The following is a 26,591-nucleotide window of genomic DNA, read 5'->3' as shown; positions in this document are numbered from 1 at the left end:
TGTACATATCTTCTTACTTGTTTCCACTTGAGACTGTAGTCATTTGCTGCGTTTTCAACACGCCCTTGTTAAGTTAAGAAATGCTTCATCAGTAGTACAGACAAACAAACAAAAGAGAAAGAATAATAGTATGAGGTGCAGCGATTAGAAGTTGGTTAGGCACGCAAAAGATCAGGATCGGCTTTATAACTGCCTGGATGAAATTATATCTTTAAACTACTGTCTTTGCTTCCTGAGAATGTCGAACTTTCTTTAAAGTCCGATACTGGCAACATGCTGAAATTCTGCTTGTCTGCATCTCTTTCCTTCCGTTTTCATTATTAGTGTCCGCTGCAATTCCTACTCGACATCTCTTTTCTTTGCTTACGATATTCTCTACAATGTCTGTAGTGACTAAAAGGAGGCGTCTGTCAGCAACTGCTCTAGTCTAATTAGTAAGTTGAAAGAAGAAAGTAAATGTGACAGTTTTATTGTGGACTATGCCAATTTTGAACATCCAAAATGTACCTATTTGTTATGTGGCCTGACGGTGACACTGTGTACAAGCGGTGCTGGAGAGATTTCATACAATTTATTGTTTTTTCCTCTATTTAGCAGGTAAACACTATTTTATTTGATTCTTTTTAGTTTTGAGATAAAAATTGTACCTGTAGGTACGTTTTGTATTAAGACTTTGTGTATTGTGGAAGCATCCATCATGTTGACGACGACACTATCTATTAGCTTATCGTATTTTACTGCCTAAATACTTGATACACATACCAAAGGGGTTGTGAAACACGAAATAGGTAATTCATCATATTAAATCATTTGCTAAATTGAAATTTAAAATGAAGTCTTTTATGTTATTTATTCATACGATTTAGACAATTGATTCGTAATCTTCAGGGGTCTCCATACACTGAAATTATGATAATAAATTACCATTGTTGCATCCTGAGCTGATTTTTACACGTATGCAAAATTTCACAGCTACAAAGAAGTGGTAGAAATAGTGATTACAATTAACTTCTCGAATAAAATAGAAAGAAAGAAAATCAACATGCGTAAATTTATTTGATTTCAACAAAGGAAAGTTAAATTGGTAACGTGCTAGTCCAGTCAGTTACCTCTACGAATAAAAAACAAAGAAACGACCTCGAATAGTATTCCAAAAATATAGTACCTACATTATGCATTTTGCGTAGCGTGAAAGGAGACTGTTCCAGAAATAGGCACATGTGTCTCGTCAAGATGAGTTATTTCGGATTTTGATTTTTTAAATATTTAAAGTTTTAGATAGATATGCGCAAATAAATGAAATGAGTACGTTGTCGTCGTTATCAAAAGAAAAAAGTGCTGTCAGACGCAACCAAAGTTCCTTTATCAAATTATTTGTTTCAGTTATCTTCGAGTTGGGAGAAGGGGCAGTGGTTGCCACGATTTTCTACGTTTTGCCTTCACTATGGTTCGCCAGTTGCAAGGCCACTCGCGACAACAACAGCATGTTCACGTTTATCATTTATTATTAATCGAACGCGCGTTTACAGTTACCGACACTTGTGCGCACGTGTTTTTTTGTGACAACACTACTTTCTTCCACGTTAGAAAATAAAATGGTCATTGGCGTGACAAAAAACAGGAACGAGGATGATGAAGACCTAGACGTGCCTCCCCCACCAGATGGTGGATGGGGATGGGTCGTGGTCTTCGGATCGTTAATGATTCATGTCATCAGTAAGTATGTACATTTACACTAATTTATCGATAAAATTTGATCGCTTACAAGCTTTAATTTGTTTATGTTTTATATAAAAAAAAAAAGTGGGTGCGTGTACTTATGTACGCGCGTGAGAAGTTATACTTCTTTGGCATCATTAAAAATAGAAAAATACACAACATGTCAAAATCTTCTGTCACACAATGATAAAGAAAAGACGTATGTAATAAAAAACAATAAAACAAATAACGGATGTCTTACATTATATTTAAATAATCTATTAAATTTTTGTCACGAACTTTTTATTAAATGTTCTATTAAATTTATTTCTTTATTTTGTAAATATTAAATAACCAATAATAAATATTNCTGGAAAGATTGAGTATGATTCATATTTCTCTGTTTGAAGTGATTGAGGTACAGTTTTCCTATCTTTATGTTATCTTTTCTTCAGTTTAGCTACAAATAATTCTTCTATATTTCTTGTTTATATTTTTCACCCGTATTAATTGGAAAACAATGCCAAAATAGTTTATTTAGCGTGAAAAGTCAAAGCCAAAATAGAGTTGCAAATAATTTTATTAATGTAAAATCAACAGCTATCATTTTGTATCAAAATATTTACATTCGCATTTTTTTTCCGATCGTTTACACATTGTAATAAGAGAATGAAATGGAATCCATAGTTTCTTTAGCTTTGGGTTCATCTAATAAGTGAAGTTCTTCAAATCGTTTTCTAAGAATTTTGGATTATAGCAATTTGTTAGCACAGCACAATATCTTGTAGTTTTCAGTTTTACACAGCTGACGTATATCAATTTGATATTATTTAGCGAGCTGTTTTGTCGTAATTAGTATAACTTCAAAAAAGTTAATTGACCTTTTAATGTTAATCCACGCGATACACTAAATATTTAAATAAGTGATACGTTGTTGACAAGTCGAACTCTCAAAAATATTGTCTGGCAGATGTAATGCCAACCTGATCGATTAAATGACTAGATAGATTAGTTAAACGGAAATGCTCAAAACAATTTCTTGGTTAAACAAAAAGAAACAAAACATCTGCACTTCAACCAAAAACTCTAGCATGTGCAAACACATTAACGAACCTCTGAAAATATGTATAAAGGGAACTGTGATAAGGAATCGAGGTTTTTTTACTCAACATGTAGCTATTAAGTTATAAATCATTAATTATCGATTAGTTTTCATTAATAAATTGCATTTTTATAACAAAACGTGTAGACCAACTGTCAGTTTATTCCAAAAATGTTTTATAATCTCAAATCCTTAAAACGCATAGCGACTGTGGAAGTTTAATGTCGCCATGTACCTACCTTTCCACACTTCCTTTGCAAAGTTATCGAAACTTATCGAAGAAATTAAATAGAAAATGTACTTATTCGTTTACTTCGTGTAAAAGCAAACAGTCTGAACCTAAAAGAACACTTCTTGCTGCTCAGTCTAACACAAGTCGACTAAAAATAACTACTGCTGCTCCAAGCCAGGTCAATTAAATTATAAATACACATGCAAATTAAAAATCACGAAATCGAACAACAGATTTATTACAAAATTATAAGTGGACATGTTAAGTAAAAAAATATAGTTACTTTATTATGGTCTCTTATTAATTAGCTCGATAATTTGATAATTTTATTCGTTGCAAAGTATTCAATAATTATAATAATTATTTCCAATACTTATAAACAGCAAATTAAATTACTTTTACTGTACAAAGTCAGAAATGATATTTACAAGAGGTAATTCTAGTTCTTTTACAAATACAAATAGTTATAAAAATTATAAAATATTTTTGCAAATAAGTCTTTTTAGAAATACATAAATAAAGATAAAATTTTAATTCCTAGATATTTATGAAAACTATTGCCTAATATCTACGTAGGGTCATTAAAAGCAGTTTATGACTTATTGAAAAATTCCCGATATGTATTAGGTACTTACGTATTGTATTAAAATAGGTCATATTAAAGAAAGTACTGTATGGATAATAACAATTTGTTATTTCTAAACTCATACAAACGGAATAAGTCCTTTCAAAAAATTATAAATATATTTTCATTATGGATAATGGTTAGTTCAAAAAAAATAGTATATTACACACGAAGAGAAAAAAGTACCGCATTCCAACCCAAGCTGAAAACAAGGGTGGTAAACTCCCAGGAGAAGACGATTTTTTATACTTTAGGGTCAAAGGTATCACAAAAAATCGTTTACAGAATTACATTTACGTATGTAATTCAAAATAACATGTCGATATTTCTACTGTTGTTACGAGTTTAGCTTTTACAACCGTACTGTACCCCTGGAACCTTGGACTAAGGGCAAAAACAGATGGAGTACTTGGTTGCGCCACAATGTTAGCTCTTGTAGTTTTGTAAGAATGCTTTCAGACGAGTGAGAGTGCCGCGCGACCGTCATGTACAGTCGCTAGTAGTAGCGTCCTTTTTGTGAGGGGGCCTTTTCACACATGCAGCAAGAAGTAAACAATGCTCATAGGAGTTGTCTTTTTTTTACATCTATTTTTTTACTGATAATCAACAGCTACTGACGCAAAACTGCAAATTATCGTGTAGGTACTTGCAGACATCGTTTTGTCATGTGATTGTTTGTATTAGTACGAACGATAGATTAAATTCAAAATGTGATTTTGAATACATAGTTTTTGAGAATCAGAAAGACAAACAAAAGGCATGATAAATAAAATGTTTTTGTATTCGTTAATTCTGTTTCTAATTTACTATTTGTCATATTAGAAAGTCGTCAACATTGTCAGAAAAAAACTGTTTTAAACAAAACTTACATGTTTATTTCAAAATTTTTCCGTCCAAAAGCAAAAAAATAAAACACCCAATATAAAACAAAAAATTAATATAAAAATCGACGTATTTATGACGTAAACCTTACTCCGATTTTATATTTCGCATTTATAATTTTGTTTGAAATTACTTTTAAGTAGGTACTCAAATAACGCATTGGTTTCTAGTCATATCCCACATAAAATGATACCTACCAAATCGATCAAAACATACTCCTTTGATGTAATTAATTGAATCTAAACGGTAGGACGCCAAAGAACAGATAAGAATATTAAAGGTCGCATGTTTGAACTGACACAATCAATGACATTAAAAACCTCAAGAAAAGAAATATCAAGCCAAGTAATAAGGGTTTAGTTGACAACATCAAAAAACGGAACAGAAATCCATTGAAAAAATAATCCGCCGTCTCCTCAATGCAGTCTAAATTTGACCTAAAAAGCTCTCGTTTTACGCCCGATATTAAAAAAAAAAGCTGCATAGGCATATAGTACAACCAGATGTTTAATTTGTTATTTCAAACGTAAAATACAAAATAAATTTTTTCAAAATTCTTTTTTCAAATAAATACTTTTTTGTAGTACCTAATTAATTTTCTACATTTACTAAAGTATAAAATATTTTTTAAGAAAACCTTACAGGGATTTTCTCATTTTTTAAATATTGGAGTTTTTCTAGGCTAATAGTGGTGTTTCCTCTATATCACCAGCTGGAAAGATTGAGTATGATTCATATTTCTCTGTTTGAAGTGATTGAGGTACAGTTTTCCTATCTTTATGTTATCTTTTCTTCAGTTTAGCTACAAATAATTCTTCTATATTTCTTGTTTATATTTTTCACCCGTATTAATTGGAAAACAATGCCAAAATAGTTTATTTAGCGTGAAAAGTCAAAGCCAAAATAGAGTTGCAAATAATTTTATTAATGTAAAATCAACAGCTATCATTTTGTATCAAAATATTTACATTCGCATTTTTTTTCCGATCGTTTACACATTGTAATAAGAGAATGAAATGGAATCCATAGTTTCTTTAGCTTTGGGTTCATCTAATAAGTGAAGTTCTTCAAATCGTTTTCTAAGAATTTTGGATTATAGCAATTTGTTAGCACAGCGCAATATCTTGTAGTTTTCAGTTTTACACAGCTGACGTATATCAATTTGATATTATTTAGCGAGCTGTTTTGTCGTAATTCATAGAATTTCGTAGTATTCTTGCTAATGGTAGGATAAGTGGTGATTTGGTAGGTGCTAATATCAATTTGGAACTTCATAGTTCCATGGACCATGACATTTAACAATATCCATCCAATACTTTAAATTATCTATTTCCAAAGAATTTGTATATTTTTGAGTTCTCTTCAGTTAGAAGGAGTTCATGAATTGTCTCTTTGTCCCCTTTTTAAGCTTATAGTACCTTCAAAGGCCAATATGAGCAACATTCATTCATCATTTTATATAATGTTTGATCGGTGATACTAGCAAAACTTTTAACGGCAAAAATGTATTTTAGATTTTACAAAAAGAATGTACATTTGGAAATGTATTTTAAATTAAAATACAAAATGCTCTTCTCAAAAGAGTATTTAAATGCAAGATAAAAATAAGTATTTTTTACTTTGTATTTGCATTTTAAATGCAAGTATTTCAAATAAATCACATCTCTGAGTACAACAATACAAATATGGATACGCTTGTTATAACTGACTTTAAAATTATACATTAAATTGTATGCAGATGAGTATATGTATCAATAATCTCGAAACAATAAAATATCCTGTTTAGATCTTAATATTTTGAAAAAAATTATAGACAAAAGTTGTTTACTTTCAATGAGAATATATATAACCTTAAACGTGTTTTTCGCCTTTGGTCATTTGCAGGTCAGGTCACTTTAGCAATCGAAAGTACCAAAAATTTTTAATCGGAAGTATGTTTGAAGTATATTTTTTCAATTCAAATTTATCTATAAGGAACTCAGAATAATTAAATATCTGAAATGTTTTGGTAGGTTCTAATTATTTCTTAAAAAGTTTTAGACAAACAAAATCGGATAAATTTCAGCTTTCCGGGAAAATAAGTAGTTAATTAATGGAAAGGGGGGGCTAATTCCAGAATAAAACAGATGAAATTATCAATTTTAGACTAAATTAAGCATGGAATGTTTCAACTCGGGCACTTCACGCAAACTCGCATCCATGATTTGAAATTGTTGGACAATTGGAAAAGGCCAAGTCGCCGCGGTTATATGAACTTTTGAGTGTTACCGTCCCAGTCTGTACTTTCAATTGATTTTATCGTTAATTACGCATCAAAGAGAGCATTGTTTAAATCCATTTGGTATCATTCTGTATGCGAAATGATTACAAACTGATGAGGTATTTGACTTTGGAATCTACCATTTGTTCTATTTATCATACATGTTCATCTAATAACAATTACAACGAGTTACAATAATTAATAGGATACATCAACATCGAAATTGCCCTATTGGTGGTTTACTTATTACGTTTAAATCATCAAGAGCGTTAAACAACATTATATATATAGACAATTAAATACGTACCTTTTCAAGTCAAACAAAAGTAGACTTTATAAACATCTCCAGCTTTTTATCTTTTCAATACATCATTGTTATATTCATGTACTTAATAAATAATATAGGTAAAAACCAAATTGTAGTTTCGTAATTATTTAATTAAGATAAAAACGATTTTTAATTATTTAGTAACCAGTTGGTTACGTTAAACAATTTCTATTAATAACTATTCTATTTATCCATTTATCAAATTTTTTACCCAAATTAGAAAAAGTTCCACAATTATTTGCTGAAATTGATTTCTTCATAGTGTTTGGTTAGTAAACAAATTTTTATTTTCAAGCACCTGTCGAAAATCTATTCAGTTTAAACAATACGTTTGACGTCATATTTTGTAGCTCGATACCAATGAACCAAACTAACACTAGATATTAAACACCATCGAATACCTACATGTTTATAACCATGATATATGACTTCATTAAATATTTTTGTATAAAATTAAGTTGAAAATGGTCACAAGTCGTGGGGACATCTGCTTTTTGTTATTACAGAAGTGCCTATATTTTATTTATAAAGATCAAAATAAATTACCCACCATAAAATGTCTTTAGTCTTTCTTTTACACATATGAATACAGTAAAAGTTCCTTATTCACGGTTTCCTTATTTGCGTTTTCATTATTCGCGGGCAAAAAAATTGCAACCCAGTTCCTATATTCGCGGTTAAAAACTTCATTATTCGCGGTTGCAGTCGGTAAACAGAAAAGGATTCGGTGTCATTTATTAAGGGGATTGACCGCATTAGACCGCTCGTGCCTAGTGTGAATTTTTCCTAAAACATGGGTTTCTATTCTAAACATTGTGATTTAACGCTGCGAGATAAATATGTAATTTTTTGTATAGTAACAGACAAAGGTTCACACTAACTCGGTACGTTTTTGGTTTTCAATAATATGGTCATTAAAAGCTTTTACAAGTGCTTAAAGTTGATGTTTCTTGTAGGACACGTTTTTTCATTAGAAATTAAAAAATTAAAAAATGCCCTTCGACAAGCTTCAGAACAAAGCTGTATCTAACTGCAAAATTTCAAACCTTTGTTTTAAATATTAAACTCATGATATCTAGAAACGATAACCATGTTTTTACTCTAAGGCGCGTGTACCACTGAATTCCCTTAATGGCTTAATGTATCGGCATCTTTTGAATAGAAAATTGTCTAGTGCCGAGGTGACTTTTATAAAAGATGTAACCGAGTGGACTAATTTTAAAATTCAAAACAAGAAAATATCACTAAATTTTTTAAACTCTTATCTAAAGCTGATTATAACGATCAATTTTAATTGCGAATTTATCAATAAATTGATTTTATTTTGATACATATTGGTTTTATTTCGGAACTTTAGAACGTATCACCTATGATTCCATACTAATTACCATTCCATATCCGCGGTTTCTGTATTCGTGGCATATTTATGGAACGTGTACCCCGCGAATAAAGAGCTTTTACTGTACCTATACAAACTAATAACAATTTAATCTAATATGGTAATCTAGACCGTGATTTCTTATTTCATCGTCAGTTACAGGATTATGTCCCATGTAATAAAGTTATAAATCCTGAGAGTATATTTACTAATGGTAGTTTTACAACTGGAAATTCCACGAAACAATGTAAATAACATATAACTTATCAGTTAATGCGACAGTCGTGCATTATATCGTCAGTACTGTCTCGAAATATATTATAGAATAACAGCATGCGGGAATCAGCAAATCAGCTAGCTATTAGTTACAATATAATCCAAGACATTTTGTTTTTCTTGATTAAATGCTCAAAAAAATATCATTACCACGCCACATACAGCCTCCATAAGTCACCAAGTATGATATTATATAAACTTGCTTTTGATGAGCTCCTTGCATTGGGTCGACATCATCATACGGTCGTCAGTCCTGAAACGGGTTAAACACTCTAAAACTAGAACATTCCACATCCTTAACTATTTGTGAACACTAATCTAACCTTGGCCTATATCTACTCCTCTTAACTCCTGTTTCTGCCTCTAATATGTCTCTAACTAGCCCTTCATGCATGAGAAGGTGTCCTATCAACCTATCTCGCCTTTTTCTTATTGACTCTCATAGCTCTCTATTTTCCTACTCTATCTGTTACCTCTTTATTTCTAACCTTCTCTGACTTTTCGAATTTTAAAATTAGCCATTGGCGAGCATAGAAGTGACTTTGTTACCCGTTTAGCTAAAGTAACCTCCCACATTCCTCTATTTCTTATAAACCCAAATTGGTCTAATAGTTCTTCACCCTTTTTTCCATCCTTCTCTGTACGACTTTAGTTAAGATAAGCTAATTGTTCTAAATTTTTCGCATCTATCCGCGCCTTTCATTTTGGGTATGGCTTCTGTGTTCCATTTATAGTCCTTCAGGACTTTCCTCATCTCCATATGGCTAACTACCCTAAACATACGATGTGTAACTCTTGGCCTGCATGTTTTAAGATTTCCGCCCGTATCCCATCTATTACCTTGTGCCTCATTATTCTTTAAATTTTTTAATGCTGAATCTAAGTAGTCTCTCATTATAGAGTATCCTAGCTCAACTACCTCCTCGAAAATTGTTTTCTTCTCGTATTAAACACCTAAAATTGATAAAAGTGCAAATACATACATAGAAGCATACACCTTTTAAAGTATTCATTTTATAACTTTTGCCCTCTAGTTGATTTTCTTTCAAAAGAAAACGAAATTTCACTTTTAATATCTGATATTTCAAGGTAAATATTTACAGAGATGGATCAGTTTCTCCTAGGAGGCGTTCGTTGTTTTTTTTTTTTTTCGGAAAAACTAACTCATTTAAAGTAACTTTTTGGATGTGCTTTTTGAAGGATAGGATTAGCACTGTACAAGTTTTTAAAATTTGAAAATCAGCAAATAGAAGTAGAAGAGGTATTTCTTATTTCAATTGTGTGCACACGATTCGAGCTTGTAGTTTCATGACCGTCATTAAACGTATGTGAACAGAACTTCCTTGGTGTCGCTTAGTCTAAACACACCTTTACGAGATTTATAATCGTACATAGCACAAGTTTTTTGAATCGCTTTATCGCAATGTAAGTTGTTAATTTTTAAACAGCTTAAGCCGTTAAACATGAAAACAGTCAAGCTACATTTGGTTACCTTACATCTATTATAGTTCAGTTGGTAGAGAACTTTCCCAACATAAATTTTGTTACCGAACGGGAGCGGTTCTTTGTTGTAACCGGGGAAATGTTAAACATTTTTAAACTTCGAAAAAGTGTGCGTTAACAAATAGGGGAGGTCCAAAGTTGGCAAAAACCAAGTTTTTAGATCTAGAAGGCAAGGTGTGCTTTAGAAAGATAAGTTTCAAATACAAATTACAGATGAATTAAAAACGTTTAATTTGAGCCGCGGTCCGATTAATTTTGTCAGTTAGTTATTGCAGAAATCCCAAAATATCGTAAAAAATTGCCATTTCTTGTATATTGATTGTTTATTGCAAAAATGACTTTTTTAATGATTTTAAATGATTATGAAATTATGGTTAATGATAATTAACGTAAAGTGCTGGACCGAATGCTGATACAAAACTTATATAGGTACCTGTACTAATGTTTGTTATGAAATTAGTTACAGCCCTTCGTCCTCCAACCCATTGCCAACCGCAGGGCAGTGAATACAACCTTAAGCACTGTTTAGGACGTAATAGGGCTAGTGATGAGCGAATTTAGTCTTGGTCTTACAATCTTGGTCTTAATTAACAAAAAAATAAACTACTACTGTATGAAAAACAGAGAAACAAGAATATCCTCGGCGTAAGTGTCCTTTGTTCCTTTGTCTAGATAACACATGATTGAAATATAGATACAAACTAATTTTTAGAAAATACCACAAATGGCGCGGTAAACGCCATCTATAGTGCGATGCTACATTTTAGGATTACGTATGTAAAATGTAGCATCGTAGTACGTTTACCGCGCCATTTGTGGTATTTTCTAAAACGCGCTGTTAAGACAGCAGGTAAATGTTGGTCTGTGTTCTGTCGGAGCTGTCTGCGACGCGCTGATGAGATCCAAAAAGATCGAAATCGCGATCCGCGTCTGGCAGTTTCGACAGAATACAGATCACTTAGAATTATTTTAAACAATTTTTTTTTTATATTCTTACTTCTTTCAAGTCAAAAGGTCAATTTATGCGTTGGAGGAAGAGTAAATTGTAGTGTTTTCGCATTACAAGCTCGCATGAATGACAAATTTCAGCATTTAAGACAATTTTTGTATCAGTAAATAGAAAAATTTGTACTTAGAAGAATTATTAAAAAAAACATTAAGTATCAGATTAAATGAGCAAGACGAAAACTTAACACGCAAGATCAAGACCTGGTCCGGGACTCTATATTACCGAGACCAAGATCAAGACCGAATAAGCAAGATCAAAATCAATACTGCAATAAGACTGGGACAATCTTGATCTTGCTTTGCTCATCATTATACAGGGCTAGGGATTTTTTTTGTGAAATTAAATCAAATATTCTAAAAGGTTTAAAAACTGCTCAAAGGTGTAAATAACAAGTAGGCCTGGGTTGTCGGGGTTCGCCGGGGTTCGCCAAAACAGGGGCGCCGTTAGGTCCCATGTAGTAAGGCCGGCACTACCTCAGCTCTTAAATATGATAGAGTAAAAAGCAATTTTCAGGATTTTTTACTTCCTCTCAGAAAAGGATCAAAATGAATTAGACCACTTCTTCAGAGTATGAAATTTGCTAGGATAGTGTCCCACAAAGCACATATATATGTAAAGTTAACAATTTAAACAATAAAGTGATCTATTGTTTGACGTTCGAATCACAAACTCACGTCAAAGGATTTTTTTCCTTTTATGTAACTAATAGTAAACTACTATACTTACATTTAATCGTAATTGAAGTGAACTGAATAACTGAATTTACAATTACTACAAATTTATACATTATAGTAAAGCAAGGACAAACGAATGACAAATAATAGAGCTATTTTCCCTTTATTTCTTTTGAATCTACTTACTCCAGTTCTAGTAAAAATCCATTACTTTAATACAGCAGTTGTGTGTGTATGTACATTTTGCATAAATATCTTATACGTTATTTTGTTATTGTTTTTATATCTCTACAATAGGTAAGATAAAAAAATTTAACGAAAACATGCTATCGGTAATAAGTATCAAATACAAAAATTTTGATACAAGGATTCAGGCTCATCGGAGATAATGTTAACGATAACTAACGATGATGAGAAAATGGAATATGGAAAAGTTTAAAAATATCTCTTATCTGTCGTAAACATTTTGTGCTCCTTTTTGAACTCAAACTACACAGTGTGTATATTATTCCATTTAAACTAATATTAAATAAATGAGAAAACAGTAGGGCCTATACTTTACATGATATACGTATATATAAAAGACAAGACTAGCTTTATATATACAATGTGCATTTACATTTGTTTTGTACACATGAATATTACAATTTTATTTCCTTGATTCTTTACATTTAGATATTTTTATCCTTCTTGATTTTCTGCTATTTTCCTCTTCGACAAGCTTTTCCTTAATGCTTATATTATTTCCTATAATTCTACATCTCTCAAAAATATGTTCAAATGTCTCTAGCTCCAATTTACATAATCTGCATATCTCCTTTTCTTCTTCTCCTCAGTATTTCTACCGTCCTATTCCCATTTCCTAGTTTAAATCTTCCTGTTAGAACTAATTGGTTTTTTTTTTCGCTCTTTCGTCTTTAAAATAATTTGGTTTCTCCTCCCTTTCTTTCCATATTTTCTTGTATTCCTGTGCAAATGGCAACTGTTTCATTAATTGTATTTATTTGTGTTCTTTCCATGCACTTCCAACTTTCATCTATAGTGCTTGATTGCCCTTCCTCTTTCCATTAAAAAATTGTTTCATTCCTTTTTCCATCTTTAGCTTATGATTTTCTTTTCTACGATTTGAATATTCGATATATTATACTTAACTTTTATACATTGTTTTAATATCATATTGTCTTCTGAATTTAACACTTTTTGACGTGACAAGTCGATAGAGCCGGCTGCACGCACGAAAAAACATTAGTCATGCGGCGTTACCTTGCTCTTAGGCGTTCCATTTAAGGCTTGAAGTGCAAGCGAGATCGCGGAACGAGCGACAAAGAGGCACAATCGGCCTCCGCGTTCGGCAGCGTTCGACATCTGTCTCTCTCCTACTTGAGTGAGCAATGCGTCCGCGTGGACAGCTGCTATACAGTAATAAATTTCCATTTACCTCCTTCTCCATATCCATACAAAATATCCATCAAACAAATAAAATTAAAATTTTCTTTTGAAAAATGAAACCATTTAATCAGTATTTTCTTATGACGTTGTCACGTTCAACTATCGTCAGTAAACCGACTTTTTTTAAATATTCTATGGCTAACATTTCTGTTTTCATTTATTATTGTAGAAGGTATTTCAAGTATTTCTATCTAATTTTAAAATCCATCATATATATCTGTCTTGAATACTATCATAAGGTCAATGCGAATATGAAAACGTGATGTACTGCTGGGCTCGTTCCCCACAGTTCTGCATTTCAACTATTATAGATTTCGAGGTTTTTCAACGTAGACCTCAGCCTTTAGGTTTCCTCATAAAAAATAATCACGTATGGTAAAGTCCGGGAAACAAATCGCTCAAGGCGGATAATGGAAAATTACGTGTCCGGAAGAATATGGAGTACCACTTTCCATTGAAGTTCTGTCTGTATTTAGTTTCACTATCCTGTTAGAACCAAGCATTTATTGTGTTAATTCATCGACGTCGCAAGTCTGAGATAAATTTGTTTTCCATTATGTTTCCATATTATTTATAAGTTCATAACGTTGTATCGCCTAATTTCGATTATGATGTTACAAGCGCAATTTTCAGTCCCTTCACAAAATATTTTTTGTATCTTTTTTTACTTGGGAAACTGATTTAGTACAGTTGTTGGCCACATGTGGCTCTTTGACTTCTTCAGTGTGCAGTTGCTACAGATGACCTCATACAGGCGTAAATTATGGTTAAAATTGCGTATAACGTCAAAAAATAGCGCAACATCATGCTAACGAAGAGCGTACGCTGTATCAACTCCCACTTGGCAACGCTTCGCGCCGGTTCATCCTTTTGAATTACTAACAGGAAAGATGGGCTGTTATAGGAGGACGATAAAAGTACTGTCGATGGAGAAGTACAGAGACAAGGAGGTTCTACTAAATGTAGGATAACAAAGGCGCTATGGAAGGCAACATGGTAAAGAAGAGATATAATAATAAGACATCTCAGACATGGAAAACCTAGATTAGATTACTGTTCATAATAAATACCTAGTTAAGCATATGGGGTTTTCCAGTTTTTGGAGAATATGAAAATTAACTCAGGATAAGAAGACATAGAGTCATCAGTATGAAAACTGAAGACTGATGATCCTATGGTGATGATGTATTATATGGCTCTCTGATATTTTCATCACCTTGTTTCCCTTAACAATTTGGCTCTTCTATCTCGAAAATGTGACGACTCCTAGAATAATAGAGGGCAGTGGCTGAAAACGTACGGCCTGGAGGACACGAGCGACCTTGATAGCCTCCTTTATTACTGCCCAATTTTAATGTGACACCAGGTGGTAAAAACACTCCCCACCTCTGGTATAAAGCTACAGGAAATCTCAAAGTATACACTATATAAATTGCAGCTTTCGTAAAAATGTACAGTCGTATCTATGATTGTGCCTGTGTGTTTTCGCAAATTCCAAAAGCCCTTCGGCGTGCACATGTCCTCTTTACTGCTAAATCAGCGGACTATATTATATACATAACTCAATACCAAGATCCGCATTTTCGCATACGGTATACGCAAAAAGCGTTCTATAAATAAAATTAAACAAACTGACAAGCAAACAATTGTCAAAATAAGATCATAAAGTTGTAAATTATTGGAGTTTATCGAACCCGTTAAAATGTTACTTTTATTAAAACGTATTTTATCGATTGTTTTGCTAATTGGTGTAATTGCAATAAAATAATCCAGAAATTCATTTAATGTTTAGTATCGTTTTAAAATCAACACTAACAATAAATACAAATATAAGAAAATCTTTTTAACAATAAAATGGTAAGTATATTTTTAATACAAATATAAGAAATGAAAATGTCATAGTTAATGTTCAGAAAAACTCTCACTTATCAACTCACTACACTCATCCTTACTTTCATCACAATTTCTCAATATATACATGCAACAAAGTTTCCTCTTTCACTCCTCATCTGCTGCATAACCTTTCATACTCCTTCATCCGATACTTACACTCTTTACATTAATTTTCCATTCTAAACCTTGCAGTCACATCCATCTCTTTTATTACTTTCAAACATCCTGGCACAAATTCTCCCCGCCAGTGCTCCCACATCCAAGCCTTTATGCATCCTACGTACCCTGATATATCAATTTTCCTCAAATCATTCACGCATCCTTCCCCATTCATTATCTGTTTTTGATCTAATTTCACTCCCTCCGTGTCTCCTCTCTTTCCTTCTCGTACCTATTTTTGTACTTATCTCTAATATTCTCCTCCTCCAAATTTCTTTTCTTATATCCCTTTTTAGATTTTCTAACTTTTTCTCATACTTAACTACTATTTTTCTGGTTTTCTCTACCAACTTTCCACATTCTATTTCCCTTCCAATAGCGTAATCTAGTGTATTTCTATCTACCCTGAATACGGGANTTCTTGTAAGACAGAAATACCTCTGGAACTAAACTAATCTTGTAATCCAGAATACATACCTCTGATAGTCTACAATTCTTGTAAGCCAGAAATACCTCTGCTACTAGACTATTCTTGTAATCCAGTGATACATACCTCTGATAATTTACAATTCTTGTAAGCCAAAAATATCCCTTTTTAGATTTTCTAACTTTTTCTCATACTTAACTACTATTTTTCTGGTTTTCTCTACCAACTTTCCACATTCTATTTCCCTTCCAATAGCGTAATCTAGTGTATTTCTATCTACCCTGAATACGGGACGCGCGATCTCCATCTCCAGTTCAGCAACAGACAATCTAAAGTTCCGGACTATATGCCTTAGGAGACAAAATAGTGAACAGTTTTGACGTCACCATGATCCATCATGACAAGGTTTACATCAATAAGACACGGTTAGAATCGCAAAATCAAGTTTCTTCAGACGACAGCCGAGAATCAACTTCTACGTATCACAAACATTCATCATTAGTCAATGTCAGTTTCCCAATTAACTACGTTTAAGTTGATTTCGTTTTTATAGTATTTCAGACCCTAGCACCCTTGAAGATTTTAATAAACTTCTTTCTCATTGCTACACGTTGTTGCATTGTCTTTTGTTTAATAATAAAACTTCAACAAAGCTCAAACACGATCACAATAAAAGACTTACCTACCTACTTAACGTAAGCTTATAAAACAAGTCAATAGAGTATTGGCATTTGAAGGTCTTATCTGATAAAACAGATGAATGACTGCAGCATTACAGTCTATTTAGCACCATCTTGCCTTCTGAATGAAAATTCTTTCCGAACAGCTTCAATAGAAACAAATCTACCGTAAAAAACCTCTTACAATACTGATAGACGAACAAACAAAGTCACAGCTTTTCTAAAGTAATTCACACGTATAAAAAATTCATGTTCAAAAAACACAAAACATTAGAGGTATTATTTTCGATGGTATTTGCAATTCTGACTTCAGATTTACTCCAGCATTTCAGAATTTAAAGATTACCCAAAAAATCAACTTTTGTATTTTGAGAGCACTACTACATGGAGCAAAAGGTCAGATTCAAGTTCGCCTTCGAAAATTATTACTTTTTATTTCCTTATTTTCAACCCACAATGGTAATGCTCTTAAACAGAACTAAAGTTACATTTTTCGAATTATAAGGTTACATTATCTCACAAATTGCGTCTCTCTGGTTTTTGTTTCCTGGCACGTGTAATAAATAGACCAGTGATCATTTAATCGCACAGTCGCTACTAATTTCGTAATGAACTTTTGATCTACATTGTGCAACTATTTATGAAAATTCGCCCAACAGAAAACTTATCTCCTTTATAGTAGCTTTTCAAATGATTCTTCATTTATTAAAGCAGTTGTACTATAAATAATATTATTTATAAACTACCAATATCTGTCGGTTTATAATTGTTTTCCTTGTTTCAGACGATGGGATTACATATTCATTTGGGATATTTTATGATGAATTTTTGGAATACTTTAAGGAGGGTGCCGGAAAAACATCCTGGGTCGTATCCATCTTGGTTGGCACCACATTTTGTTCAGGTAAATTTCAGAACTATACACGCATATTTAAATTTAATTAATTCACTGAGAATTGTATGCGAAACTGTCTGGAGTATCAACAGTCAAATAAGAGAGGAGCATACATTAGAAAATAATACCACCCCTCTATTTAGTACTTTTCTCTTAATAAGTTAACTTTCAAATTTAGATACCTAAAGATTTTATAAAATTTCCTTTCGTTTAAGACTACTATCTACTTGAGAAAACTTTTTAAAGACATGAGTCGTCTATATGATTACGCCATGGATTAGAAATTAAGAACTGAAATAAGCCTCAGGGCAGGTATTCACTAAACTATTTAGAACACGAACGCAGAGTTCGATTCACGTTCGTTTGATGTAAGCAATAATCGGTCAGACTGTCATAAAACGTGTTCAAAAAGCATCTGAAAATCAATGACGAACACAAACAGGATAGTCAATTAGGACAGCACTCACAAATGAACTGATTGCTGAGGCAAACATCATTACTAGCAAGTTTGCGTTACTGTATGATAAGTTGATATTAAAATATCCATATTTACCTTTGTACTGGTACCTTTATTGATTAACTAATAACTATTATTAAGCAACTAAATAATATTTACCATAAAAAAGGGCCGTTAAATAATAAGAAAAGTTATTAATAAATGTGTCTTCTTATATTTCATCGTGACTCAAAGAAACGATCTGCAGAACCCTGATTCTATAGCTTTTGTGGTACTGGATGATTCTGGCTCCTAACAATACCTTTAGTAATCAATAGTTCTTGTCATCCAATAATGCCTCGTACTCGACAATTCTTGTAAGTCAGAAATACCTTTGCTATTCGACAATAGTTATAAACCAGTAATACCTCTACTATTCTGGTAATCCAATAAAACATACCCCTGATAGTCTTGTAAGTCCAAAATACTTCTGATGTTCAACAACTTTTGTGAGCCAAAAATACCTCTTGTACTCGAACTATTCTTGTAATCCAGTAAAACATACCTCTGATTTACAGTTCTTGTAAACCGGTAACATCTCTAGTACTTGACTATTCTATTAATCCAGTAAAACATGCCTATGATAATTTACAATTCTTGTAGGCCAAAAATAACCTCCTTTATTTGATTTTTCTTATAATCCCGTATATATACCTCTGATAGTTTACAATTTTTGTAAGTCAAAAATACCTCTATTACCCGAATTTTCTTCTAATCTACTATAGAATACATACCTCTGATAGTCTACAATTCTTGTAAGTTAAAAATACCTCTGCTGCTAGACTAATCTTGTAATCCAGTAATACATACCTCTCATAATTTACAATTATTGTAAACCAAAAATAACCTTCGTTACTCGACTTTTTTTGTAATCCAAAATATATACCTCTGATGGTTTGCAATTCTTGTAAGACAGAAATACCTCTGGAACTAAACTAATCTTGTAATCCAGAATACATACCTCTGATAGTCTACAATTCTTGTAAGCCAGAAATACCTCTGCTACTAGACTATTCTTGTAATCCAGTAATACATACCTCTGATAATTTACAATTCTTATAAGCCAGAAATACCTCTGCTACTAGAGTATTCTTGTAATTCTTATATTCTTGATAATTTACAATTCTTGTAAACCAAAAATAACCTTTGTTACTCAACTTTTCTTGTAATCCAGTATATATACCTCTGATACTTTACAATTCTTGTAAGCCAGATATACCTCTACTGCTAGACTATTCTTAATCCAGTAATACATACCTCTCATAATTTACAATTATTGTAAACCAAAAATACCTTCGTTACTGGACATTTCTTGTAATCCAGTATATACCTCTGATAGTTTACAATTCTTGTAAGCCAGAAATACTTCTGGTACTGGACTATTCTTGGCTTTTCTTGTAATCTAGAATACATACCTCTGATAGTCTACAATTCTTATAAGCCAGAAATACCTCTGCTACTAGAGTATTCTTGTAATTCTTATATTCTTGATAATTTACAATTCTTGTAAACCAAAAATAACCTTTGTTACTCAACTTTTCTTGTAATCCAGTATATATACCTCTGATACTTTACAATTCTTGTAAGCCAGATATACCTCTACTGCTAGACTATTCTTAATCCAGTAATACATCCTCTAATAGTTTACAATTCTTGTAAATCAGTAATGAATGTTTAAACTAAATTAGAAATATTAGTTTTATATTAGTTTTATCTTGATGAATTTGGACTTAAGAATAAATTTATCAAATTATTGTATTTTCGATGTTCTTTGACGCATTTAGGACAACAACGCCAGAGAACCCGTGGGCAAAAGCTTGTGAATTACATAAAAACAAAATAATATAATAAACGTAATAAGTTTATCCCAGCAATAGCTATTTGCGTGCTGTGTTCGTTTCATGTAGTATGCATTCGATTGTGTGAAAGCAATTAATATTGACCATATATATTTTATTCGTTCGCTGCAGAATATGCGAAGCATATTTTCAATTCAAAGCGTACGTACATAAAAATATTTTAATTATAGGTCCTATATCTAGTGCATTTGTCAACAAGTATGGCTGTAGAGCGGTAACTATGGCCGGGGCTGTTCTAGCAACAGTTTCCATGGTACTCAGCTGCTTTGCACAGAATGTGACGACTTTACTTTTTACGATCGGCATTGGAACCGGTCTTGGTTTTGGCTTGATCTATCTTCCGGCGATTGTAAGTGTAACAACGTATTTCGAAAAAAAGCGCTCCCTGGCCACAGGCATTGCAGTATGCGGAGCAGGATTCGGGACATTCGCATTTGCCCCAGTGATTACTCTTCTTATACAAGAGTTTGGCTGGAGAGGAGCTATGCTCATTACCGCTGGAATAGTTTTGGAATGTGCAGTTTGTGGTGCCCTATTTAGACCATTGGAATACGAAAAGAAACAAGTACAAAGTAATAGCTTCAACCCGCTGAAAAACAGTGAGGCAAAAACTGATTTGCACTATTCAGACGGCAACAATTATCTAGAATTATCGAACGGAAATGCCAACTTGACAAGACCGCACAGTATGATTCACTTTTCTATTCCAAAAGGCGGTAAGTCTGGAATTGACGATAAATATCATCGTAATCCAAAAAACAAACACATGGGAACAACGCGACTTGCGTCTAGTCATCCTGTATTAATAACGTCCACCCAATCCGAAGGGAACGCAAGAGCGTTTGAAAGCCAAAGCTGGAGGAGAAGACCCATTTCAAGACCAGATGTATTTTACCAAGGCAGTCTTCTAAACATTCCTAATTACCGTTCTCGCTCTGAACTCAAAAAGTCCACCGAAGAAGCTGATCTCGTTGAAAGAAGACATTCGCTTACCACATTCAGACATAAATACACTGATCCTGAAGTAAAATCGTCGAAAATATGTTGTGGTATGTTTTCGTGTTCGGAAGAAACGAAGGAAACTTTAACCGTGATGATGGACGTTTCCCTACTGAAAGATGTAATATTCATCATATTTTCTCTTAGTAACTTCCTAACGAGTATAGGTTTCAATATTCCCTTCGTCTATATAATATCAAAAGCGAAATTATTGGGATTAACGGCTGAAGAAGCCAGTTGGCTGATTTGTATAATTGGAGCGTCAAATACAGTAGGAAGAATTGTACTTGGATACATTTCTGATAAGCCATGGGTCAATCGACTTCTGGTGTATAACTTGTGCCTAACAATATGTGGAGTGGGTAAGTGTCTAATTTCAATTTAAAATTTTGGTTATTTTTCATCCTTTTTCCTAACTTTCTAAAAATACAAAAAGTAGAAGAAGACAAAACAAAACACAAATAGGACAACTAGGCAAAACAATGCAACATTTTTAAAACCAAAAATCATTATTAGTAAAGTGCCCTTCTACATAAATTTTAAACAAATTAAAAAATATGTTTGTCTTCATTCCTCTATTTTCTACATTTTTATGAAAGTGTTTGTACATCTTTAACTATTATGGTTTCGCAGATTTAACCGTTATGAAATATATAAAATATATATAAAATAAAATCAGGTGTCCCATCATTGGGGCCATTTTTTCAATCCCTGCAAAAGATGAATCAGTTACATCAGGTTGTCTTGTTTATATAAACATAACTGATTTCGGTTTCATTTTTCCCCGAATTATCCAAATAAAAATAACTATTTCAGCTATTCAATTATTAGACAATCTTAATGTTTGTAAGCCGTAGCCTCCCTTCCAAGCTGTCTATTTTTCCCTTCTTTGGCGTAACTGTAAACCTAGCATCATGGTAAATAATTCATCATTCATGTTGGTTAACTCAACATAAGTGCAAAGGAGTCAAAAAAGATTAAAATAATATCGCCATTGACTAAAAAAGCATAAACAGTAAAATAAACCATAATAATAATTAATTGTCCACCGAATAGGTAGGTTTTTACAAAATTATACTAATTGAAATAAATCCTGGGCGGCGCCGCTTATCACGTATTTGTTTACATTAAGTAGTCAATTTGACAAAATTAGATGGTTCTAGTTTCCAGGCACTACTTCATGCAATATTTAAAAATATTTTANTTCTAGTATAAAATATTACCATTCGCTGTAATGTTCCGTATAAAAAAACATCATTTACACTGAAATTCATACATTCATACATACACATTACACATATCTTCTCATATTATGTGATATGACCAATCAGGCTGATCTTATAATACTGACCACAATGAAATCTGGAATTTTGTAAATATACCTAGTGCCGTTTTACATTGCACGTGCCAGCAACTGTAGAGTGTAGATACTAATAGAAAATAAAATAAAAGTTAGAAAACAATGAACACATAATTACAAAGGCAATTTTTATCGGTATTACAATTAATTTATTTTCTTTTTATACTTCGTTCAATAGTCAAACGCTTTCTTTCTATGTAACAACTTGGTTGTTGTGTGAAGGTTTTTGTGGAAAGTTTAGAAAAGACATCCACTTTCGTTCTCATAAAGAGTGCCATAGATAGCTTTAAAAATTTAGATTATTTAAGGGGCAGCACCTGAATTTATTTTAAATTTATCTTTCTGTCGGTGAGTAAAATATTTTATCTTTGACATTTGCTCAGGTACTGAACTTAATGTAGCTTACCTTATCTCAACGCAATCTACATCACTGTAGTGCTTTTAACGAGATAGAGACAATCTCACTTGGCCTTACATCTTTAGCATTCCAGGAATTTTAACTGAACACCTGAATTTATTTTAAATTTTGTTGTAACCATGTAACATTTTCCGATTAGTGTTACCTGGTATTTTAACATCTACCAATCCTTTCGTAACATTTTATGACTAAAAGGTGGGAGATATGCATTTATTTTCTTATTCAAACATGTTACAACCAAATTCATATGTTGCTGCCTTCACTTTGAAGACTTTTATCAAATATCTTGCATGGGTAGTTTATAAATTAGGAAAAGGCTCCTACAACATTCCACTGGTATTTGCACTGCCACTGTAATACGTATTTCTAATAAATTTCTGAAAGATCTAAGGGAGGTTCATCCAAAAAGATATTTTCCAAAAATTCTGTAGGTAAATTTCTATTTTTGGATCATTCTTTTACGTCTCTCAAACATCAAAGGTGACTGGACCTTTCGGGAAAAAAAAAATCATCACTAATTTGGAATGATTTAACCTTAAGTAGATTTTCTCGAAAATGGCGCATTTCCGACCCCCAAGTGATAGTGGTTAAATCATTCCAAAATTAATGATAGTTTCTTCTTTCGAAAGGAATACGAGGAATTTTCAATCACCCTGTGTTTAGACCATTGCTTGGCATTCAGGGATACGCCGCTTCGATTACGGGTCTGTCTATCCTTGTCCAAATTTTTCTAAAGTTTCCTTGGATCACCCATACGGTCTAGGTGAAGAGACTGCCCGGCTACAAGCACTAGTAGCTGGTGGGAATGAAACACCCACACACACCTGACATCTCTTTTCCATGTTTACGATATTCCTTATAGTCTCTTCATCATCATCATAAGGTCGTCAATCCTAAGACTAGTTGGACACACACTTTCCAATCTTTCCTATCCTGAGCTAATCTTCGCATTTCCCTAAAACTAGAACATCCCACATCCTTAACTATTTGCGAAGAGTAATCTAATCTAGGTCTACCTCTACCCCTCCTAACTCCCGTTTCTGCCTCTAATATGTCTCTAACTAGACCTTTATGCCTGAGAAGGTGTCCTACCAACCTATCTCGCCTATTTTTTATTGACGTCCATAGAGTCCTCTCTCCTGCAATGTCTGTCGTGAATAAAAGTAGGCGCTCTGTCAACAGTTAGTAAGTTGAAAGTAGAAAATAAATGCGACAGTCATATTGCGGACTATGCCAATTTTGAACGTCCGATCTACATGCCCTATCCCAAATTAATAATACCTATGATACCTGTATTAATCATATACATGTGTCTTACAACAATTTACACAGTGGTGTTTATTTCACCCTTAAATAACTTCAGTGAAATGAAGGGTTATTGCGTCTGAAACCTTTCTTCAAAATTGAAGAACACCAATTCTTTGCAATCGAAAAGCTATTGACTGCAATAGTTGCAAATAGTTTTTGTGGGTGCAAATCATTTTTGTTGTATAGATATAAATTAATTTATAACAAATCGGTCGTGTACTCCGAATTGAAATTGGGTCACACTTTTTTGTTTTTCTAATTATAGCCACTATGGTCAGTGCCTTCTGTCAGGATTTCATCACGCTCGCGATTTATGGAATCGTATTTGGTTTCACAATCGGTGCGTATGTGGGTCTAACTTCTGTTATTTTGGTAGATCTTTTAGGAATAGAAAAACTCACAAACGCTTTTGGCCTTTTACTGCTTTTCCAAGGAATAGCATCTCTTGTGGGACCGCCCATTGCAGGTAAGCACCGCATACTGTTAAACTATTTCCTAATATTTCTGATACTAACCAAAAATTTACAAAATGCTATACTGGTTGCGAAAATAAACCTTGGTACAAGAAATCTCAACGTGCTCATTTTGCGAATGGCCGCTTCCTAGATCTTTTAATGTGCGCGCGCCGATTTGGTGCTATTGATGAGAGCGGCACATTAATAACTCAATGCCAAGATCCACATTTTCGCATACTGTATATAAAGTTTCTCGTCCTCGCACAATTCCTTATCATATTTACAAGTAATTGTAATCGCTGCAGCTTAGTAACTACTGGGATTCGTATTTAAGTAAATTTTTACCGGTATAATTGCCTACTTCTAAAAAAGCTGTTACTGACATTAACTAATTGAATACATTTTAATTACTTACGAAAAGCTAAAGCTTTCGCTTGGTCAAAAAGAGCAGAAGGGTACTTTTGCAGAACTTATTTTAATTTTTACAGGCTCATTATATGATGCTCTGCATTCGTATGATCCCGGATTTTGGGTATCCGGAGCCACGGTGGCCTTAAGTGGCGTAGTGTTATTTGTAATACCTCCAATACAAAGGCACCGCGCGAAAAACAACGCGAGAAGAACTAGTGAAGGTGAAATATAGCAATTACTGCAACTTAGTTCTAGTATAAAATATTACCATTCGCTGTAATGTTCCGTATAAAAAAACATCATTTACACTGAAATTCATACATTCATACATACACATTACACATATCTTCTCATATTATGTGATATGACCAATCAGGCTGATCTTATAATACTGACCACAATGAAATCTGGAATTTTGTAAATATACCTAGTGCCGTTTTACATTGCACGTGCCAGCAACTGTAGAGTGTAGATACTAATAGAAAATAAAATAAAAGTTAGAAAACAATGAACACATAATTACAAAGGCAATTTTTATCGGTATTACAATTAATTTATTTTCTTTTTATACTTCGTTCAATAGTCAAACGCTTTCTTTCTATGTAACAACTTGGTTGTTGTGTGAAGGTTTTTGTGGAAAGTTTAGAAAAGACATCCACTTTCGTTCTCATAAAGAGTGCCATAGATAGCTTTAAAAATTTAGATTATTTAAGGGGCAGTTATATTATAATATATTACTACACATATATATTAATTTTTTATACTAATTCTACATAGAATTGATGGAACTACGTAGCGCAAAAGTATAAAAAAAACTTCCTCAAGCCAAAAATGACTACGACTTTTTGACTGTTTCAAGTGCGGAAGAAATTATTACATTATTAAACGCAAAATGAATTTTGCACTCAGGAATGTAATTTGTTTTGATCAGTTTTTAATCCAAAACTTCAGTAGCTGTATGTTATCGTTTCCAACAATATTTTTCATATTTCTCTTAAATTTATTCTCATACTCACACCCTTTTTGTCTTCCATCTTGTTAATTTTCAAAAAAAAGGATTGTGCGAAAGTGAACCTTAAAATAAATATTAAGAAAATTAAACTACTTTTCTTATTAATGTTTCACTTTGTTAGAATTTCACCCTACAATCGTTAAGGCCTAAAATCGACCAGACAAAACTAATTTTTTTCTGTCCATCGGGAACATATTTTTTTCTGGACAAAAGGTACCCTATGTCCTTTTTTGTACTCCTGACAATGTATCTTCAAACTTTCATGATGATCGATTGAGTTGTTCAGGCGTGAAATCGACCACATAAAACTAATTTTTTTTATCGCTAGGAAACAATATTTTTAATGGATAAAAAATATCCTATGTACTTTTCGGTACCCTTGACAATGTGTGTACAAAATTTCATGGTAATTGGTTAAGTAAGTAAGGCGTGAAAAGCCGACAAACAAACTCACATTCGCATTTAAAATAGGGTGAAACTAATAAACTGAAACGTTAAAAGGCAAAGTAGTTTTACATGTTTAACATTTCAAAATGTTTCATATTGCACCAACCAAGATATTAGTGGAAATTATTAAAAATAAATTTTTCCAAAAAAAAAAATAAACCATGTCAATTTATAAACCAGTGACAATCTAAAGCAAAATTAGCGTATGCCAGAACTGAAGTAAAACTTCTACGTAATATATTTCGCATCTTTTCACACAAAATTACTCATTTTAGGAGAATGTTTATCGCTTTAACAATTCTCAATTACAATTTCACTTTCCGCCTTAGCTATAAATTGTTTTACGTCGAATTCCG

General features: G+C 32.7%; 1 protein-coding gene across 3 annotated transcripts; it reads left to right on the top strand.

The window, feature by feature from the left end:
• On the top strand, positions 1-26,026 carry LOC108736335 (riboflavin transporter RibJ). 3 transcript variants are annotated; one of them, XM_018468719.2, is made up of 6 exons: positions 1-597; positions 1,384-1,716; positions 17,360-17,479; positions 19,996-21,186; positions 24,176-24,376; positions 24,854-26,026. In XM_018468719.2, the coding sequence occupies exons 2-6, from the start codon at positions 1,596-1,598 to the stop codon at positions 25,006-25,008; spliced, it is 1,788 nt and encodes a 595-aa protein (XP_018324221.1). In that variant the 5' UTR covers positions 1-597; positions 1,384-1,595; the 3' UTR covers positions 25,009-26,026. The 3 variants fall into 3 exon arrangements, with proteins under 3 accessions (XP_018324221.1, XP_018324220.1, XP_018324222.1); XM_018468718.2 differs by having other exon boundaries at positions 1-1,716; XM_018468720.2 differs by lacking the exon at positions 1-597 and having other exon boundaries at positions 1,623-1,720.
• Positions 26,027-26,591: the final 565 nt, after the last annotated feature.

Source organism: Agrilus planipennis, unplaced genomic scaffold, assembly GCF_000699045.2.
Source record: "Agrilus planipennis isolate EAB-ADULT unplaced genomic scaffold, Apla_2.0 scaffold64, whole genome shotgun sequence".
NCBI lineage: Eukaryota > Metazoa > Arthropoda > Insecta > Coleoptera > Buprestidae > Agrilus > Agrilus planipennis.
Note: the sequence above shows the minus strand (reverse complement) of the source record. Positions and strands in the feature narration are given on the sequence as shown.

Coding starts and splice junctions, on each gene's coding strand:
- LOC108736335 (XM_018468719.2), top strand. CDS start 1,596: ATGGTCATTGGCGTGACAAAAAACAGGAACGAGGATGATGAAGACCTA. Junction 1,717..17,359: donor GTTAATGATTCATGTCATCA/GTAAGTATGTAC, acceptor TCCTTGTTTCAG/ACGATGGGATTACATATTCA. Junction 24,377..24,853: donor TGTGGGACCGCCCATTGCAG/GTAAGCACCGCA, acceptor TAATTTTTACAG/GCTCATTATATGATGCTCTG.